Source organism: Brassica napus, chromosome C5 (genome assembly GCF_020379485.1).
Source record: "Brassica napus cultivar Da-Ae chromosome C5, Da-Ae, whole genome shotgun sequence".
Classification (NCBI taxonomy): domain Eukaryota; kingdom Viridiplantae; phylum Streptophyta; class Magnoliopsida; order Brassicales; family Brassicaceae; genus Brassica; species Brassica napus.
Window position 1 is genome coordinate 47,616,983 of NC_063448.1, and position 18,536 is coordinate 47,635,518.

At 45.8% G+C, this 18,536-nt stretch overlaps 1 protein-coding gene across 1 annotated transcript; it reads left to right on the forward strand.

Moving 5' to 3' along the window:
- The first annotated feature begins 489 nt into the window (after positions 1 to 489).
- On the forward strand, positions 490 to 3,268 carry LOC111213117 (psoriasis susceptibility 1 candidate gene 2 protein homolog). Its single transcript, XM_048758908.1, has one exon. It carries the CDS (start codon positions 815 to 817, stop codon positions 1,163 to 1,165), a length of 351 nt encoding a protein of 116 aa, XP_048614865.1. The 5' UTR covers positions 490 to 814; the 3' UTR covers positions 1,166 to 3,268.
- Positions 3,269 to 18,536: the final 15,268 nt, after the last annotated feature.

Here is an 18,536-nt window from a genome sequence, read left to right on the forward strand (position 1 = left end):
AAAAATGATTTGATTGAAAATATATGGACTAAATTTGGGCATCTTCCAAATAACATGTAATTTATAAGTTTTTTTTGAATTTAATAAAATGTTTGTTGTAATTTTTTTTTCTTTCAATTTAATGTTAAACTTCTCTTTTATGTTTTATTTAAAATGTATTTTTTATATCTAATCACACATTAAAAAAAATATTATAAAATATGCTGATTTTTTTTTTCCTACCAATAATCAACAAAATTAAAAAAGTCCTTATGCATTTGTCCCTAACTAAAAAATAATACTACTTTATTCTAAGGACAAAATTAAGTAGAACCAATAATGTTGCCCTTAGGGCATCTTCATTAGTGGGATGAAGAGAGAGGGAGATAGAGTCCCTTATTTTACTTATTTTTTTTTTTTTTTTGGTTATTGAAGAGCAAGGGACAGCCTTTACTTAAGGGTTTTTCCCTTCTCTTTCTTCCTCGATTCCCACCCTTTTCTCCTAAGGGATGCCTTAAGGGCCTCTCAACGCAGATGCCCTTAGGACCACATTGGTTCCAGTGCTTTGCTCCGTTCTCTGTCACCACATGTCCTAACGTGGTACAATCTTCTTACTTGTAACTTGAATGAAAACTACCATGCAGCGATCCCGTGCTTCCCTGCCTTTTATGTTCCCCTACATCTTCTACGTGGCGAATTGTAATTGTTGGAAGGTTTACGTAGCCAGAAATTGCTCGATCGTACTAATATATATGTACTTGTGCTTATTTCTTAAAATCTCTTCTTCTTTGTCTCTACTAAAGTTCTGGAGAGAAACATCGTTAAAATTTGAAAAATGAAGCTCGGAAGCATCATTGCAGTTCTGCTAATGCTGGTACTCGTCTCCGGTGAGATTTCGACTAAATCTTCACAGGCTCCGGCACCAGAACTACCCCTCGAAGCTGCAGATTCGCCTCCAGTCCCCGCGCCTATGCCGGAAGTTGGATCTCCACTAGCAGAGTATCCTAATGAATACTCTTCTCCTCCGGAAGTTGGATCATCTCCTTTAGCGAAGTATCCGAACAAATACTATTATCCTCCATCAGATTCAACTCCATCTCCGGAAACTAGCGATTCAAACTACAGCGACATTACTGGAGTTGAAAAGAAAAAAACACTGGGACGCAAAGGATATTGGGCTTATTAGACTTAATATTTGGACTTAAATCATAGTATATCGAATAAGCTCTGATAATGTAGGAGCCCTTACGATTTAGTAGTTAATTTGAATGTTTCTAAGCTTGTTTATGTAATCTACCATTCAAGAAACAAGAACAAAGTTCCGTTCAATCTCATTATTTAACTTGTTCCAACATATTGATATCAGTCTTTTTAGCATCTGAATGGTTAGATTTTGTAAAAGAAAGGGTTAGAGAATGCTATTAGAGGTGGAAAACAAGCTGGTGATACCTGAGTTCTATGGCGACTTTGAACACTGGAGTAAGTTGGAAAACCTCATGAGGTCCATAAATTAGCGAGACTTGTAGAGAAAGACTACAATGAGCCAGCCCGAGGATAGATAATCAATGGAGAAACATAGACAAGAGTTCGTAGAAAAGAAGCTAACATACGTCAAGGTGAAGAACTACTTGCTTAAGAAATAAAAATCCATCATGGATACCATAACTTAGACGGAGACAGCCAAAGGAACTGTGGAATACGTTGAAACCTAGTATCAGGGAAAATGAACGTGTAAAATGAGAACAACTTCAACGTTTAAAACGGGATTTCGGTGAAGGAAACAAAGAGCATCACAAGGTGTTTCTCAACAGCGTCGCTATCTCAACCGGTATGAGAACTGTTGGAAAAGAAATGCACGATTCACTTATTTGGGTCAAGATTCTAAGACTATCTCAGAAAAGTTTACATACGTAATATGTTCGACTGAATTTTTCAAAAACATACGGTTTTAGGTGATGCTCTCCAAATGTGGTACAGCCTTGGATAGTATCTTTTTTCCTGGATCATTTGAAAAAGATGGATGAAGATTGGCCTGGAGTCTACTAGCACATTTTGTGTGGACAATGGACTTCACCCTAAGTGGTGGATCTAGAAATTATTTTGATCTGGAGCAAACTTAAAATATATTAACAAAGTATTGTATATGCATGGATGCATTAATTAAAAATTTAAAGAAAATACATTTAAATTTTAAAAGTCATGGTGCAGGTCAACTGCCCCACCCTTTTTTCATGTAGTTTCGCCACTGTCCACCTTATAACTATAGGTTTTTCTCAGATTGTGTTGCTACTCTTATGGCACATGTACACCTAGCTTAACGGCAACGATTATTCACGTGGAGATTCTTTTTCCAACAGAGAAAACAATGGACAAGGACAAGTTTACGCTCAAAGCTTTATTAGTTTATTATCTCCAAAACTCAGCATACTACACGTTTGTAAAGAAGAAATAAATCGACTATCTAGTCTAAGAAAACCCTAATTCAGATTGATTAGGATGTTCTTAATCCTAATTTGAATTGGTTTAATTCCTAAAATTAATTACACTTGGTTTACATTAAGACACATTTAAAGTTATCATTTATCAACCATAAAGAGACTAAGACCAAGAGTAACCTCAGTCTCTTAACTGGGGTTCTTAGCTTTGGTTAAGAGACGGTTTTAGATTTTCTTAGATTTTAACTAAGAAAAGCTAAGAACCGTCTTTTAATTAAGAGATAAGAGCCGTCTCTTAGCCGAAAATTGTAAAAAAAAAAAGTCAAATCATAAGTTAAGAACTCCGGCTAAGAGACCAGGATTAATCATGCTCTAAACCACACGACCGTTCTCCATCTTTGGTTTTCGCTTCTTCCTTTTTTTATACGTAAAACACAAGTGTTAAAGTGCCTCCTTTTGATCTTTAGATCTTGATCTTCTTGTTGGTCCAACCGAGAAGACCAATAGATTCTCAATCAGGTTGTCTCGCTTATCTTCTCCTTGAATCTAATCTGCCGCCATTCTGGCTCGACTAGATTGTTCATCATACAAACAAACACTACAAGAAAACAAGCAGAATTCCGATGGAGGTTCCGACGGACTTCAATGTCGTCGGACGTTTGTGATGGATTTTCGACCAATTTCCGACGAAAACCAAAAATTTGAAGTCGTCGGAATTCCGTCGGCCATTTCCGACGGAATTCAGACGAAACATGGCTCGTCGGAATTTTCCGACGACTTTTCGACGACATTCCGATAAAACATGTAACCGTTGTAGTCGTCGGAAATTCGTCGAAATATACCGACGAACTTCCGACGACATTCCGATTAACAGATATAACCGTTACCGTCGTCGGTATTCCGTCGGAATTTTCCGACGAATTTCCGACGAACCATGTGACCGTTGCCGACAAATATATATGACCGTTGTATAGCCGTTTGAGATTGGAAAATACCGACAGTATTCCGACGGACTGCTTTACACCCATTGGAATTTTGTCGAAAATTCGTCGGATGGCCGTAAGCAATTTCCTATAAATGCAACCCCTCCTCATTCAACTCATTTACACTTCATTCTCTCTTCATTCTCTTTAGTCATAACAATTCCGTGAAAATCATGTCTTCATGAGCTTATTATCGTTCGTGGATGGATAAATCTCATTTGGATCCCAACACCAATTTGCTTACGAAAGAATACTTTCAAGGGATTGGAGAATTCATGAGGCTTGTTCAACAGCAACCGGATGCAAAAAGTGGTATGTTAAGATGTCCCTGCTCTACTTGCAATAATAATAAAGTTATAAAAGAATTTTGATGTTTGGACTCATTTGTATATGAAAGGGTTTTCACGTAATTATAAAGTTTGGTACCTTCATGGGGAAACTGGTTATGAATATGGTAGTACTAGCGAACCTCAGCCTGTTAGTGAACTTCAGCCTGATATTAGGTTAGAAGAATCTAGAACGGATATAGATTATGGTGTAGGTACTGAGCAGATGGTACATGATCATTATAGAGGAGAAGAACCAAATCCCGAATATAGGAGATTTTTTGACATGTTGGATGCAGGAAAACAGCCTTTGTATCAAAATTGTAGAGATGGTCATTCAGCCTTATCATCTGCAACTAGATTAATGGGTATTAAGACAGACTATAATTTGGCTGAAGAATGTATGGATGCGATTACTGATTTTGTCAAAGGTATTCTACATGAGGATAACCTTGCACCGGGTTCATACTACGAGGTTCAGAAACTTGTTGCCGGTCTTCAACTACCGTACGAAGTAATAGATGTATGTATTGACAACTGCATGATCTACTGGAGAGCGGATGAGACACGAAATGTATGCAAATTTTGTGGGAAACCTCGTTATCAGGAGACGAGGGGAAGAGTTCCGATCCCGTTCAAAAGAATGTTTTATTTGCCGTTGACGGAAAGATTGAAGAGGTTGTATCAGTGTGAGCGCACAACAAAAGCAATGAGATGGCATGCAAAGCATTCCACAAATGGTGAGATTAGACATCCTTCAGATGCGAAGGCTTGGAAACATTTCCAGTCAACATATCTAGAATTTGCGGAAGAGAGAAGAAATGTTTATCTTGGATTATCTACTGATGGTTTCAGCCCATTTGGAAAGCATGGAAGACAGTATTCTCTATGGCCAGTTATTGTGACACCGTACAACTTACGTAGCGACCGAGCGATCGTTCTGCTCGGTCACTATGTAGCGACCGAGCGATCGTTCTGCTCGGTCACTATGTAGCGACCGAGCGATCGTCCCGCTTGGTCGCTACGTAGCGACCGAGCTCGAGCCAAAGCTCGGTCGCTACGTAGCGACCGAGCTCGGCCAAGCTTGGTCGCTACGTAGCGACCGAGCTCGAGCCGAAGCTCGGTCGCTGCATAGCGACCGAGCGCTCGTCTCGCTCGGTCTCTACCGAGCTCGGTCGCTACGTAGCGATCGAGCGATCGTCCCGCTCGGTCGCTATGTAGCGACCGAGCTCGAGCGAAAGCTCGGTCGCTACGTAGCGACCGAGCACTCGTCCCGCTCGGTCGCTACGTAGAGACCGAGCGATCGTCCCGCTCGGTCGCTACGTAGCAACCGAGCTCGGCCAAGCTCGGTCGCTACGTAGCGACCGCGCTCGAGCCATAGCTCGGTCGCTACGTAGCGACCAAGCGCTCGTCCCGCTCGGTCGCTACGTAGCGACCGAGGGTTCGTCCCGCTCGGTCGCTATGTAGCGACCGAGCTCAAGCCAAAGCTCGGTCGCTACATAGCAACCGGGCTCGAGCCGAAGTTCAGTCGCTGTGTAGCGATTGAACCCTTCCGAACATCGATACGACATCAATCCATGCCTTCTCGTCAAACCTTCGAATGCTATCTCCCGAAGACCGTAGCAAGCTCAGTCCATGTTTTCCGCTATTCAAATTCATCGATCAAACTTCGCGGATTAGAAACCGCGGAAATTTCATTCTTTATCAAAAAGAATTCGTAGTAAACGTTTCGAGTCGGAAGACGGCCCAAAGGGATCTAAAACACGACTCGAGGCCCATCCTACGATTTCTTAACCAAAAGCCCGAAAACCGCAGCACGGTTTACGCTTGGTCCACAAGGAAGGATAAATGTCAAGTTTCCGCGGATAAATACGGAAGTTTTGAAGATAATTGGAAGATCGGGAAAATGGAATATCTCCATTTTTATGCTATGACGGCTTAAGGGCAGAAGAGTAAAAGCGTAAACCGACCTTGGAGCTAGTATATAAGGAGTCCTAGGCGAGGAGCATGGAAGAGGATTTTTTCCAGAGCAAACTTAGCACTTAGAGCAATTTAGGCAATTTTCTGTTTTTGTTATTTCGAGCTGCGACTCAATTAGGTTTAGCCGTCTTAGGGTTGCTAGAACTAGGAATCTCGCCGACAGCTCTCGAGCCCAGGCTTATACCTTGTTGTAAACGCTCATACGCAGATTCGGAATAAGATCTACTTTGCTCTCTTTTTCGATTTCTTATTCTTATCGTTGTTATTCTCGTGTTCTGATTGCTTGACGTGTGGTAATTAGCAGATATATCCGGGTCCTCTGGGAAATTAGGGTTTTCCTAGTTTCCTTATTTAAACGGAAATCGACAGTGCGAATTTCGGTTCCCACAGTTTGGCGCTAGAAGGAGGGGGGGGGGTACGGATCAATCTAACCCGCAAAAGCCACATCACTCTCGATCAGACATGTCAACTAACGACGCGGATAACGTGCAAACTCCTCTTAACGGAGGCAGCGGCACCGATCTCCACACTCCAGTAGCGGACGTATCCGCGGCCAACGCACAAGCCAACGCCGCGACGCTCGAGGAGTTTAAAAAGATGTTCGCCACCTATGAGAAAAGGTCGGAAGAACAGGATAAGCTCGTGAATACCTTGACGGCAAGGACCCAAGCAATCCGCCCCCGCGGAACCACCAAAATTTGCGGGAAGAGGCTCGACTTCGCTACCCCACTCGACAGATCAGGAGTCGCGCGGGAACGACCTTCTGGTCAAAACCCTAGCGAGAAATCTCCCATCGAAAAGGGGAACCCTGAAAGTCTTCCGCCCCCTGCAAAGGACTCGGAGGATAACGAAGCCGAACATATTGACCTGGATCCTAGCGATGTTTCCAACGACACCGACGAGGACGTCGACAGACATCCAAGAAGGACCAGAAGCCGATCTGCTCGGGAAGGCTCCCCGTTTAAAAAACCAATGACGGAAGAGGAAGAAATCACCTATTGGAACGAACAGGAAGAGCTGGCTGAAAGACAAACCGAGCTCACTCGCAGTAAACGCCGACAGGCTCGGAAATCTACTGACGATACATCGGATATCCGCGATCTTCGCGACTACATCACCAAGACTGCGGCAGAAGTGAGGGCCGTAAAGTCTCAAATCCATCATGCTACTAGTGCTGCCCCCGAAATCGATCGACTGTTGGAAGGAGCTCGGAAGACCCCTTTTACTAATCGCATTTCGGACATGAGGGTGTCCGATCCGGGAAAAATCAAAGTACCAAAGTACGATGGTACGGCCGATCCAAAAGCGCACCTTCAGGCTTTCCACATCGCGATGGGAAGAGCTAGACTGAAGGACGGCGAAAAAGATGCCGGCTACTGCCGCCTGTTCGTTGAAAACCTGGAAGGAGCAGCACTTGAATGGTTCGCACGCCTTCGTCGTAACACCATCGGGAGTTTCCGACAGCTCGCATCGGAATTTCTCAAGCAATACTCTGTATTCATAGACAGAGAAACTTCCGATGTTGACCTCTGGAGTCTCTCCCAGAGGGAATGTAAGACCCGATCCCGACCGACTAGGCCACGGTCGATGCCTTACGTGGCTCGGTCTATACACTGACCAAACCTCAAAAAATTTACCCTTTATTTAAAAATATCGCCCATAGGCGAGGGCTAACTCAGATCTTAGCTCAAGACTACCTTAGTCATTCCCTAGCTTAGATCATTTCAACTTATGCACAGCGGAATAACATCTATCATCCATTGGACTAAATCCCAGCCTAATCGTACTAGATCATCCCTTAACCGACCACAGCCTTTTCCAGCTTGGCAATATTGCGATCTTAGTCCCTACTAGACTAAAACGCCTTAACTTTACTTCTGTCCATCACTGGACTTTGTCATATTTCGATCCTGGTCCATTTAGGACGTGATCATATTCCGGTCCTGGTCCACTCAAGGACTCGACCATGCATTCGGACCATAGGTCCATCTCCGAGTAGGTCGTGTCCTGATCCTCTTCCTTTACTGGACTTGATCATATTACGGTTATGGTCCACTCAGGGACTCAACCTTACGGTTATGGTCCACTCAGGGACTCAACCGTCTCAATCAATACACAGCCTGAAGTTACCATCTTTCTGTTTCACAAAAAGAACTGGTGCTCCCCAAGGCAATACACTAGGGCGTATGAACCCCTTCTCAAGCAACTCCTCAAGTTGCTTCTTCAGCTCTGCCATCTGAGCTGGTGCCATTCTATATGGACTTTTAGATAATGGGGCCGTTCCAGGTTCCAATTCAATGATGAATGGGTCAGCCCTATCAGGGGGAATGCCCTGTAGTGCCCCAAACACATCCTGAAATTCCCGAACCAACGGTATACCCTCTGGGTCACAGGCCCCTACAACCTCATCAGTGTAAATGGTAGCCAAAAAGGCCTCACAACCATTTCCAAGCATCCGTTCTACTTGGACTGCTGAAACCACCAAACTACAAGAGGTTGGCTTGATTCCTTGGTACTTAATCGGGGTCCAAACTCGTTCTCAAGTTGCACCCTTCCCCGGTGACAATCTAGAGTTGCCCGATACTTTCCCAACCAGTCCATGCCCAAGATCACTTCATGATGCTTGAGGGGGACCACAATCAGATCTATAGGCATCGGCCTATCCAAGATCACCACAGGGATGACCTTAACCAGACCGACTGAGTTCATAACTTGCCCTCCGGCCGCACTCACTCGTTCAGGACCATCCCATGTTCCATACTAGAACAAACCTTTTCCAATCATACTTGGACTCACAAAACTATGTGTAGCTCCAGTATCAAATAATGTGTTTCCACACCACCGATCATTAAGTACTTAGATGAGTAGGATCTCGGTTTGATCACACATTTGGAAAATGTCCCATACCATTCTCCAAAGCATCACACATCTGTGAACGTCCCATACCATTCACAAAAGTGTTTATAGTATACCTCAATCCTCATCATACTAAGATACTTAACATCGTGTTTCTAATTCCTCTTGGAATTGATCCATTCCATTCACTCAATCTTAAGGAATCCTACCTTGACTTACACTGAGTCCAAGCTGATCCATCTGATCACAAGCCCACTCATGTACTAGCCATGTAGCGTCTCCCTTAGACTAACATGAACATTGCATATGCTCACTTGTTTTGAACGGCCACCAAGGGATGACATTTACCTCCAAGAGAGTGCTGCACGTTTCTTTCAACCTAAGCCACTCCCTGGTCCATGTTACCTCCCTTGTCCAGGTCGTCCATACAAAGATCTTGCATTGCGTCCATCATCCAATCCGTCTATTATTCCCAAATAACTAGATAAACTAACCTTTATGTTTTCAGGGTCTTGCCGTGGAAGAGTGTATCTTGGCTAAGCCGGCTCATCTTGGAACTTCCCCGTTCACAAGCATGAAACCCAAACTTACCTCAACTCTCACTTGGCTCACCACAACTAAGGTTCCAAGTCATCTCAGTTTTCAGAAATAATTTCGGTTTGGAACTCAACATCTTTGAGCACTGTCCGTAACAGGATCAAACATGCTCTGATACCAACTTGTAAGACCCGATCCCGGCCGACTAGGCCGCGGTCGATGCCTTACGTCGCTCGGTCTATACACTGACTGAACCTCTAAAAATTTTGCCCTTTATTTAAAAATATCGCCCATAGGCGAGGGCTAACTCAGATCTTACCTCAAGACTACCTTAGTCATTCCCTAGCTTAGATCATTTCAACTTATGCACAGCGGAATAACATCTATCATCCATTGGACTAAATCCAATCTAACACTTGTCTGGTCAGATCACCTCAGCTACTGGTCAGTAAACACCACTGCCAGCTAGCTCCAAGGTCGATCCTGAACCTAGACCAACTCATACAATCAGAGGTTCCGTTCCCCTAAGCCATTCTATCTAGATCTATGCAACATTGACAGATCATACCTTTTCCACATTCCCAGAGCTTGTTAGCTCATTGTCCCAGCTGACTTAGATGTCTTAGCTAGCTCACCCAGCTAGTTGAGCTGAACCACTTCACTTGAGGTTTGCTGCTCCGTTCCAGCTGATCGAGCTGCGAGGTAGCTTTGCCCAGCTCCCCGTCCACTCGTCCAACTCCGTTATACCTGCATAAACTCTTCCCTTGGGTATTTAGTCACTCAGCCAACCATCCCCACAGACCAAGTACCTTTGGGAAGTCTTCAGCTATATTTCTGGCCACTTCCAAAAGTGCTCCAAAAATTAATTAAAATTCATGAAAACTCATGATAAATCTCAACTAAGAGATTCCCATAATCGGAATCCAATGAATCGACCCAGATCATATGGATCCCGATCATGATCAGTCCGGCCAAGGCCATGGACATCACCCCTGAACCGGCCAAGGCCATGGTTCAGTGCTATCAAGTCTTAAGCGTATGCTCCCCTGGAGCCAAGTCCTCTCATGGACTAATAATGCCCATCAGATCCTAAGTCAATCAACCAACCACCCCACATGATTCAGAACTGATGAGTCTTCATACTTCCTAATCAGTCATGGAACCATGTCCCACTGAACCTGATTAGTGTTGCTCTTACCACCGGTGCATTCTTTGATCAATCAGATCAGACACCTTGATCCAACCTCCAAGGATCAGGTCGTCCATCCTTGCCCATGATCAGCTCACACACGGCCTGCCTTACCAACACCAAGGTTGATAACCAGCAATTCCTTATGATCAATATCATAAGTGACAATATGTTCCAGCACACAAACATATGATCAGATATCCTAACACAAGGATCTGACCCCAATATACCCTCAGGTGCAATTTTGACCGCAAGCAAACCTGCTCCAAAAATCAATTAAATTTCATGACAACTCATGATAAATCATAACTAAGAGAATGGTCTAATCAGATTTCCCATAACCGGCTTCCATCCCATTGATCTCGGCCAAGATCAGCCAAACCGGCCCAAGGGACCATCTCTAAATCAATCCCTAAAAACTCATTAGGATTCATGATAATTCATGATAAATCTTAACTAAGAGAATGGTCAAGTCAGAATTCCAAGAACCGATCTCGATCCTATGGATCTCGACATAGAACAGCCCCACCGGCCACCTTGACTATCTCGAAATCAATCAGATAAAAATCACCAAATACCATGATAATTCATGATAATTCACCACTAAGAGGATTCCAAAGTCAGATCGCCATAAATCCATAATGAAGTAGGAGATCCGGACTTAGCTGCCAAATCAAGGCCATGGAGGGTTCTTCTGAACCGGCCAAGCCATGGTTCAGTGCTACTATGTCTAATCATCAATCTCAATCATAAGAAGAAAAAATAACATGATTAATAATCATAAAACAGAGTTAGGTGTAACTGCAGGACCAGATCAGCCCATAGTGTACCAGACTATGTCCAATAGTTTGCAGTCCCCACCTGTTACCTCATCAGGGGCGTCCATGCTCCTCCTAGCACGCCTTCATTAAACCCTTATCACATACTTCCAGTATTGATAAGATCTAACCATGGTTCGTGCCCATCACTCCTTCCATGGAACTTCCATGAAACCAGTTTCTATACTGCATCCATCTTCAAGGCTGTTCATGCCTTTGAGAGTGGAGTCAAGCCTTCCCCCTTCTCTCCTAACCAATTGCGTGTGTTCCCAAGACACAGAGGAAGCCTTAGACATGATCATCCATGATCAATCACCATCCAAAGGTCGTGCATCACTTCCCTCTTTGTTCCCCATGAAACTGCTTTCCACACCAATCTTCCTTTAAGGCTGCATTGGCCCTTGGGAATGGATTCCGGTCATCTACCTTCTTTCCTCACCATTTGCGTGTGTTCTCAGGCCCTGGAGGATGCTTTGGGTGATAGCATCACGGATCAAAGCCACCAGAAAGTCCATCATAACTTTCCCCCTTGATCTTTCCCAAAACTGCCTCTTTATGGCCTTCACACAACCATGGGTCTTGGATTGGGAATCCGACCAACTCTCTATCTTTTTTCTGTGTTTCTTTGTGTTTCAGGGTGTAGAAGGAAGCACTGGAGTGCCTGAAAAGGCACGGAATTGCCTTCCTTATATAGGAGAAGGGGCATTTACCTTTTCAAAGGTTGCACCCTTTCGGTATCATTTCTGGCCATTGATTTAATCAATGGTCCAGATCACACCCTTTCGCCTCTGGCAGTTACCAAACGTCCTGGAGCTGTCAAACCACTCCTGGACATGTCCAAAACAAGCCCACACAGATTTCCCAAGATCCTGGCTCAATCCCAAGAGCCAACCAGCCCATCGGCACACACGGGTCGCCCACATGGCCCTGCCACTGTCCAGACCCGGCCCAACTGCCCATGACTTGAACACTCAGTCTAGCTGAGTTGAGCTGATCCCCAGCTGTCCCAGCTGAGTGAGCTAGACCATCCAGCTCAGGGAGCTGACCTACACTTCAGTGAGCTACATCGAGCTGCACTACACTTCACCTAGCTGGTCGAGCTTGCTTACTGCATCGCCCAGCTGTTATACACTGTGTCCACCTTGCTTCCTTTATCTTCTTCAATCCTTCTAAGTCCCTTGGTCAATTTCCAGACCTAGACTTAGTTTTCCCATGATCCATTCTGATCACTCACTTCATCGAGCTTCACCTGGATCTTGTCCAGCTACCAGCTCGCTTGTCCAGCTCCTTTGAGCTTGTCTCCTTCTTGGATTAGCTATGCCTTAGCTTCCTGATGCCCTTAACCTTACCTTCAGGCCATGATATACTTGTCTTTAGGTCATATGACCTGACTGGTGCGTTTCCTCGCACCGCAGTCCGTCCGGACGATCCTATCCAAGTTCGGGGACATGACAGGGAAGACGAACCCCTCCGCGAGTTTATCCGTCGGTTCAAGCTGATAATATCAAGGGTCAGTGGGATAAGCGACAAAGTGGCCATCGACGCGCTGAGAAAGACGCTCTGGTACAAGTCAAAATTCAGAAAGTGGATAACTCTCGACAAACCACGAACGATCCAGGACACCCTCCACAAAGCAACGGACTACATCATAGTAGAGGAGGAAACTAAAGTCTTATCGCAAAAACATAAGGCGGTAAGACCATCCTCGAAAGACGTGGACCCGAAAGGGAGAAAGAAGAACTCTCGTAACGGCAAGTACGTCCATCACGAGGGGGAAGATCTCCAGGGGGCGCATAACTATGCGATCAACTCGGATCAGGGTCGGACCATGGGCAACACATGGACTCACAATCAAGGGTATGACGAAAACACCTTCTGCGAGTTCCACCAATCCCGAGGACATTCCACAACCAACTGCAAAGTCTTGGGAGCAAGACTGGCCACGAAGCTACTCGCTGGAGAGCTCTCGGAAGTAACTAGCGTCAAGGATCTGATCCTCGATTCTGATCGCCCTCCAAAGACGGACAGAAATCCATCCGCTGAAAAATCCCCTCAACAAAACCAGCCTGGGGATAAACGCGGCAGGAGGCCAGACGACAAAGGGAACGATAACAATCACCGCAGAGTCAATATGATCATCGGAGGATCACAATACTGCAGTGACAGTGTGTCGGCCATCAAGGCTTTCCAACGGAAGGCGGAGTCGAGCGCAAATTGGTCTACATGGTCTCCTCCCCGAGATGGCCAAAATTGCTCGATCACCTTCACAAAAGAAGAGGCCGGCGGCATCGATCAACCTCACTGTGACCCTCTCGTCATAGATCTCGTTATACAAGACTTAGAAGTCGGAAGGGTACTCGTCGACACGGGAAGCACAGTCAACGTAATCTTCTGCGACACTCTCAAACGGATGAGCATCGAACTCGGAGAAGTAATTTCGACGCCAAAACCACTCACGGGTTTTTCAGGCGAAGTATCGATGACTCTTGGATCGATCCAATTGCCAGTCATGGCCAAGGAGATCACGGAAATCGTCGAGTTCGCGGTGGTCGATCATCCCGCTATCTACAACGTGATCATGGGAACCCCATGGCTCAACGCCATGCAGGCAGTTCCGTCAACCTTCCACCTGGGTCTCAAATTCCCAACCCCAAGCGGAGTCGCGGCCATCTGGGGGTGCCAAAAACAGTCGCGGCTATGCTTCCTCGCAGAGCACAAGTTAAGGCAAATCACGACTTCTACAGCTGTAAACGGCAAGCGCACGAAGATAGACCAATCTTCGGCCAAAAGCACCCCGGGAAAAAACGAATTAAAAATGTCTACCAACGCAAACGCATCGGACGTCGAAGCTCGACACAAGTCTGAAGCCCACGCTACAACTCAACCGGAACATCCGAAAAATAGCGTTGACCCAGCCACGATCGATAAGGTCAAGGCGGACATCGCGACATCTACCGCCGAGTAAGAACACTCGCGGCATGAAACAGAACTACGAGATGGCTTGATCCTCGAAAGGGGTACGTAGGCAGCTCGTCAAAAGACGAGTTCAGCTATCCCCCTCTCTAAAAAGGGGGGGAGTGGGTGCGTATACTCCCACTTAAAAAATAGCCATTATTGTAATCGAGTTTTTAAGAAACTTCAAAAACTTTTACTACAATATACGTTGTCCTTTTTATCGGAAAACGTTTACGCTTCAGTTAATCACAAAAAATTTTCAGGACACGCCTGGAAACAATAAGACTCTTGTCTGCAGCCTCATCCGGCCCAAAAATCGTAAAAAATCATCATCCTTCAAACGCACAAAGATACACGTATAATCCTCGAAACAACTGCGAGACGTCGCAAAGTTAAAATTCGAAGATAATACGAACAAATTGTCCGAACGCGACCACCAAAACCTTACACCCCGTTCGTCGATTGGCCCGACGAACACGCCAGCCGTCTTAAACAAACGCAATTCGATCACTCTTTTGATCTTTAAAAACGTCCAGCACAAGGACAAAAGCGCGCTACAACAAAAATCCGAAATTTTGGTTTAGCACTTCCAGTTAATTCTGAGAAGATGCTCGATTCGTACCATACAAGTCATATAAGCCGAGAACATATCACGGACTTTAAATCGGTGCGAATCAGGAAGAAATCGCAACAGGAAAAACGATAGCCGGCTAGTCACCGCATAAACCTTAACCGAAAGTAAACCTAGGTCTTGCCCAAACCCAACGCTTTGGTCTCAAACATCTCAAGGCATGATATCTAAAAGATACGAGATCCTAAACCATGTCTCTCCATTCGTATCTCAATGTTCTCGGAAATCATAAGATAAATAATTTTTACGAAAATCACGAACGAACCAACAGATTGAACGTCTCATCGGAATTAAATATGAGACGACAACTCATATTTACTTCAAACCTACTCAGGAAAACTCGAAAACGAAAACATTCATCATATAAATAACCGCGTAAAGCGGTAAGGGGATTCAAAGCCACCAACGGCCAATCCCGATAAACGATAAAAACGGCCAAAACAGGCCCGTACAAATCTCTCGGCCACAATCGGCCATAAACATGAAACAGAAAGACGAGCATCTCTCTTTTGATAACTACTCCACCTCTCATAATCCAAAGTCAAAGTCCTCGGACAACGAAGCACCGAACGCATCCGCGGGACGATCCACTTCCTCGCCATCATCGGGAAACCCAGTCGAAACCTCCTCGGTATCAGGGGAAACCGGGATGGAATCCCAGAACCCTTGAATCCGCTCGTCGATCGGAGGGATAAGCGCCTCAGCGTGGGCACGTTCATTCATCCCACTCTTCATCAAGCTCATTTCCTCCTCAACCGCATAGTCATCGGCTCGCGTCCTCCAAAGACTTCCGACCGAACCGCGACACTCACGAAAGTCACCCACTAAGGTAAAGGCATTCTTGAGGTTCCCATACTCAACCTGGAATTGAGAGCCACGAGTCTTCATCACCTCGACGAATTCCCTCTTGCCTTTCCTTTCCGCTTTGCGGATGGCCCGCGCATGAACACGAGTAAGTTGCGCCTCTCGCTCCAACATCTCGCCTTGAACGCGAGCGAGATCCCGCTCCGCTTTCTCCGCTTTGAAGCGGTAGACCATGGCTTCTCTATGGCCCGCCTCAATGGCCGAGCCCAGCAAGCTCAGGCCCTGCAAAATCGATTGACATGTTATAAATATATATATACATAGGACAATCACCAAAAAATTCTCAAAAAACTAACCCCATTAATGATGCGAGATCCTTCCGCAACGACTCTCGGCCTCTCCGATTCTTTCGTAGGAGGAGGAGCATCGAAGCCCGGTGGCAGATCAGCAAAGAAATCATCGAAATCCGGATTAGGGACCTCGCTCGAACCACTGCCATCGTCGTAAGCAAGGTTCGGATCCCATCCTGGAAGCATAGAGTCATCCATCAAAAATTCTATGTCGCCAAGATCGACATCTTTTCCCTTCCGAGAGCTCGACTCCGGCACAGCTGTTGGAGCTTCGACGGGATTCTGGTCGTAAGATTTGGAGTCGCTTCCCGTGTCCGCAGCCAAAGCAGGACCGGGTTGCACGAATCTCAGTGCCTTCCGAACCCTCTTCGGCGTAAAAGAAGTCCAGAAGAAGGGACCGTTCCTGAGAAGATCCCTCACCGCAATGATGTCCTCAGGGAACGGAGCAAGAGGGTTGATGAAGGGACGATCATTCGGCAACCTCCGGAACAGTGGAAGGCAACTCTCTTCGACGGACGCAGCGTCTATACGAACAAAGAAAAAGAACTTCTTCCACGAGTTGAAGTTAGAAATGAACTTATTAACCACTGACATAAATTTCCGAGGGACCAACCTATGCTTATCCGTATCTGTGACAAGTTGAAGCCTCAAAAGCGCTTCATAAAGATCGACGGAAAGGGAAAGGCCATGCTCGTAGCTTAGGATCAGGATCCCAATAAGATGCTGAATGGCAAGGGGAGTCAACTGGCTTATCGCAACTTCGAAACGGTCCAACACTCTGACGAGAATTTCGGGTATTGGGAACCATAGGCGACAACGCACTACGAACGCCTCGTAACAAGTGAAGTAACCCTCTGGGGGGCTGTTAGCACATTCCCCACGGCGAGGAACCCGGAACTCCACAGCATCCGGGATATGGTAGAACGATCGCATGATCGCGAGAAACTCGTCGGTACTCCTGCTTGCATCCCCTTTCTCGACTCGACGATGGGTCAAGACCGGGAACGACTTCTCCTTGGGAGGGGTCAACGAGCCATAATGAGCAACCCACCATGCCTCGTTCTCGACAGGATGTACCGAGTGAGGCACGAACTCCATCTTCGGAACAATGAGCTCTTCGTAAGCACTCGCGGATGAAGACCTTTTTTCCGCAATCTTTTTCTTGCTCGGCATCTTTAAACTTCTCCTAAGAAAATAGAGGAAAAGGGTGGAGAGAAATAAAGAAAAGTTTTTCTTAAGAAAGATCTTAGAGAAAGACAAGAAAGTGAAAAAAATATGAAACAAGTTACCTCCCTTCTTATAAGCATGAGGATTTACTGTTCAAGCTCGGACTTTCGGATATTAATTCCATCCATCACGCCTAACTTGCTGAACATGCCTAACCGCACGCTAGGATCCTACGATGCATGATCCTAACGGGCTGGGGGGCTAACTGTTGGGGTCAAAAACGGTTACGACGGAATTACCACCCGAAAATCCTCGGAGATCGTATTTCCGAAAGAGATAGTAAAAAGGAAGATGTAACTTTCGTAAAATATAACCAAACACAAATTTTTTACGAAGAAGTATCCTTGAAGATTCAAACCAAACTAACCAAGCTCGACCGTTGCGTAATTACCACGCATACACGCTGTCCGGTCGTTGCGTAGCAACCAAGTCCGAGCCAAAGCTCGGTCGCTACGAAGCGACCGAGCTCGAGTCAAAGCTCGGTCCCTACGTAGCGACCGAGCTCGAGCCAAAGCTCGGTCGCTACATAGCGACCGAGCGCTCGTCCCGCTTGGTCGCTACGTAGCGACCGAGCTCAAACCAAAGCTCGGTCGCTACGTAGTGACTGAGCGATCGTCCCGCTCGGTCGCCACGTAGCGACCGAGCTCGAGCCAAAGCTCGGTCGCTACGTAGCGACCGAGCGATCGTCCCGCTCGGTCGGTACGTAGCGACCGAGCGATCGTCCCGCTCGGTCGCTATGTAGCGACCGAGCTCGAGCCAAAGCTCGGTCGCTACGTAGCGACTGAGCGTTCGTCCCGCTCGGTCGCTACGTAGCGACCGGGCTCGAACCAAAGTTCAGTCGCTCTGTAGCGATTGAACCCTTCCGAACATCGATACGACATCAATCCATGCATTCTCGTCAAACCTTCGAATGCTATCTCCCGAAGACCGTAGCAAGCTCAGTCCATGTTTTCCGCTATTCAAATTCATCGATCAAACTTCGCGGATTAGAAAACGCGGAAAGTTCGTTCTTTATCAAAAAGTATTCGTAGTAAACGTGTCGAGTCGGAAGACGGCCCAAAGGGATCTAAAACACGACTCGAGGCCCATCCTAAGATTTCTTAATCAAAAGCCCGTAAACCGCAGCACGGTTTACGCTTGGTCCACAAGGAAGGATAAATGTCAAGTTTCCGCGGATAAATACGGAAGTTTTGAAGATAATTGGAAGATCGGGAAAAATTGAATATCTCCATTTTTATGCTATGACGGCTTAAGGGCAGAAGAGTAAAAGCGTAAACCGACCTTGGAGCTAGTATATAAGGAGTCCTAGGCGAGGAGCATGGAATAGGATTTTTTCCAGAGTAAACTTAGGACTTAGAGCAATTTAGGCAATTTTCCGTTTTTGTTATTTCGAGCTGCGACTCAATTAGGTTTAGCCGTCTTAGGGTTGCTAGAACTAGGAATCTCGCCGACAGCTCTCGAGCCCA

Coding starts and splice junctions, on each gene's coding strand:
- LOC111213117 (XM_048758908.1), top strand. CDS start 815: ATGAAGCTCGGAAGCATCATTGCAGTTCTGCTAATGCTGGTACTCGTC.